The sequence below is a fragment of the Musca vetustissima genome, unplaced genomic scaffold (assembly GCF_032173495.1).
Source record: "Musca vetustissima isolate MV318-11 ecotype Yass unplaced genomic scaffold, APGP_CSIRO_Mvet_v1 utg22496, whole genome shotgun sequence".
Classification (NCBI taxonomy): Eukaryota; Metazoa; Arthropoda; class Insecta; order Diptera; family Muscidae; genus Musca; species Musca vetustissima.
The window spans coordinates 223,459-226,292 of record NW_026880323.1 but is presented as its reverse complement, the minus strand read 5'-3'; the positions used below and the strand labels follow the sequence as shown (position 1 = coordinate 226,292).

The 2,834-nt window shown below is 39.4% G+C and overlaps 1 protein-coding gene across 1 annotated transcript; it reads right to left on the bottom strand.

The window, feature by feature from the left end:
• Positions 1–981: 981 nt before the first annotated feature.
• LOC133325903 (discs overgrown protein kinase) lies at positions 982–2,484 on the bottom strand. The gene has a single exon (XM_061534603.1). It carries the CDS (start codon positions 2,435–2,437, stop codon positions 1,115–1,117), a length of 1,323 nt encoding a protein of 440 aa, XP_061390587.1. The 5' UTR covers positions 2,438–2,484; the 3' UTR covers positions 982–1,114.
• Positions 2,485–2,834: the final 350 nt, after the last annotated feature.

The window sequence follows — 2,834 nt, the reverse complement described above, 5'->3', positions numbered from 1 at the left end:
AAGCATTTAATTACATATAATTTAGGTTTATATATATTAAGGGTAAAGGGGAGAGAAAAAAGATATATAAAAAATAAAAAAAACGAAAAAAATTGCGAACAAAGGATACAGTATTAAATTTTATAGCTGCTGGGGAGGTAGAGAGAGATATCAAAACTTGATTTTTCTTTCTTGAAATTTACTTTAAATGTGTTTTTTTGTTAAAAATATATTATATTTATTAATAAATCCATAAATTGGAAATTGGCGTCAGTGTTAGAAATGTTTCAAGTTTTGCTGGAGTCTCACCCCGTCCCCGCATAAATGTGTTTTACTTTACATTTTGTTTAGTTTTCGTTTCATTCTTCTTCTTTTATTCAAGCAAAAAAAATATATAATAATGATAATAACTAATTGCATTTTTCCATTAATAATTTAACACAAAACTAATTCTTCTTCTTTGTTTTAATTGTTTTTGTTTTTCTTTTTGTATGAAAGTTATTGTTATATATTATGAATAATATTATGAAAATGATTTGTTTTGTTTTTTTCTCTCTTCTTTCTTTTTGTTTCCTTCGCTTTTTTAAATTCTAAGAAAAAAGGGGAAAACTTATAAATTACGTTTTGTTTTCTTTTTTGTTTTTGTTGTTGTTCTTTTAATAATGAAATTAATAAAAACATCTAAAAATATACAAGTTTACTACAAGCTAAATGTGTGTGTGTGGTTGGTTGTATGTATGTTTGTGTGTGTTTTTCATTTTGTGGCGGGGCTGAGGGAGTTATACAAAGGGCAGGGTTAAATTGAGGAGGGGCGGCCAGGATAGAGAGGTGGACAAAAATAGGAGCCACACTTTTGCTCACAACAGTCGGCAGACGGGCAAACAGACAGACAGGCACACACACACGCACTGCTGTTGCTCGTTAGATTCGGTGTGTGAGTGAGTGATTGACTGTGTTCTCTAAAGTGGCGGCTACCGTAGCCCTCGTCGTCGTCATCGCCACGCCGAGCCACCGCCACCACGTTGTTGTGTCTAAATTTAGAGACGCGCAAGTATAGAGGATAGATAAACGACATATAATATTAAAATATTATAGATAGATTTGTTGTTGTGATAGAAATCTAAAAGATAAGATATTATTTTGCATTTCGTATATCGGCTACCACGCCACCCGGTTGTACAACACCGCCAGGGCGCATGCGAATCGAGGGACGACGTTCAGGTGTATCGTAGGGAGGGCGCGACGAATTTGTGGCTGCCATTGAATCATCCATTGTGAGACCACCGTTTCCACCGCCACCTACCAGCATTTGGGAGCCTGCACCCATTATGCCACCGCCGCTACTGCTCACCAGTGTTTGACCGCCAGCGCCTCCGGTGCTCAACAGCTGTTGGGTGGCACTACCCCCCACTGTGGCCACAGCACTGGCGATTTGATTTTGATTGTGTTGATGTTGTTGCTGAGCAGCCGTTTGTTGTTGCTGCTGTGTCTGTGGACCGTTGCCCTCCTGGGCTGCTGTTTGACCATTGCCATCTTGGGCCTGTTGCAAGGCCTGTGGATTTCTGGGACCGCCGAATTTCAAGAGGTTCCAGTCGAACACATAGTCGTACGTGAAGCCCAAACGATGAAACAGATTGCGGAACATTTTGCGTAGATAACAGTAGTCGGGACGCTGTTCGAAATGCAATTGCCGGCAGTAGTTCAAATAGTTGATAAACTCACTAGGGAAGCCTTTACACAGGGACACTATGGTGGTTGAGAGTTTCTTTTCGGAAATACGTTCGTATTTCTGTCGTTTGTTGGCCGCCTTCAGTCCCTGCCACGGTAGGGCGCCCAAATTGAAATACATCAGCACATAGCCCAGCGACTCTAAATCGTCACGCCTTGACTGTTCGATACCTAAATGTGTGTTGATGGAGGCATAACGTGCTGTGCCCGTCAGATTTTTGTTTTCCCGATACGGTATGTGTTTCATCGATCTGGAATCCCGGAACTTTTTCGCCAAACCGAAATCGATTATATACACCAGATTGCCCTTCTTTCCCAAGCCCATGAGGAAATTGTCTGGTTTGATGTCTCGATGTATAAAATCACGTGAGTGTATAAAATCGATACGTGATATCATTTGATCGGCCAGCAGTAGAACGGTCTTCAGTGTAAAACGGCGATTGCAGAAATTGAATAGATCTTCGAGTGAGGGGCCGAGCAGTTCCATGACCATGACATTGTAATCACCCTCGCTGCCACACCAGATAATGCGCGGTATACCGATGCCGCCACGCATTATTTTGTAGAATTTCGATTCAATGTGTAGCTGTGGATGTTTGGTGCGTATACATTCTAATTTGATGGCAACTTCTTCGCCTGTGTTGATTGTTGTGCCCAAATAGATATCACCAAATGAACCGGAACCAATTTTGCGTCCAAGACGATATTTATTGCCAACACGTAACTCCATTGTGTTGTCTGTGTGTGTGAGTTTGAGTGTGTAGGTTAGGTATTTGTGTGATGATAGGAGCCGCGGGTTTCGTTTAGGTTATGATTTATGTGAAAGGGTTTTTTTCAAATGAAAAAAAAAAATAAAAAATTAAATGGCCAAAGTCGCCCCTTTTTTGTTGTGTAGATGTTTCTGCAAATAGTAAATAAAAAATGGTCAATAAATTGGTCAATAAATTTGAAAATAAATATATTTGCATACCCTTGTTTATTTCACTTGGCGTCCAAATTTAAACTTCATATATTTGTTTATTTTCTTTTTTGTAACAACTTTTTGTTGTTTGTTAGTTAAATGTATGTTTCTTCTTCTCTCTATTCTTTTAATGCGGCGGTGTGTTTTCTTTTGTGAAGCTGGGCTG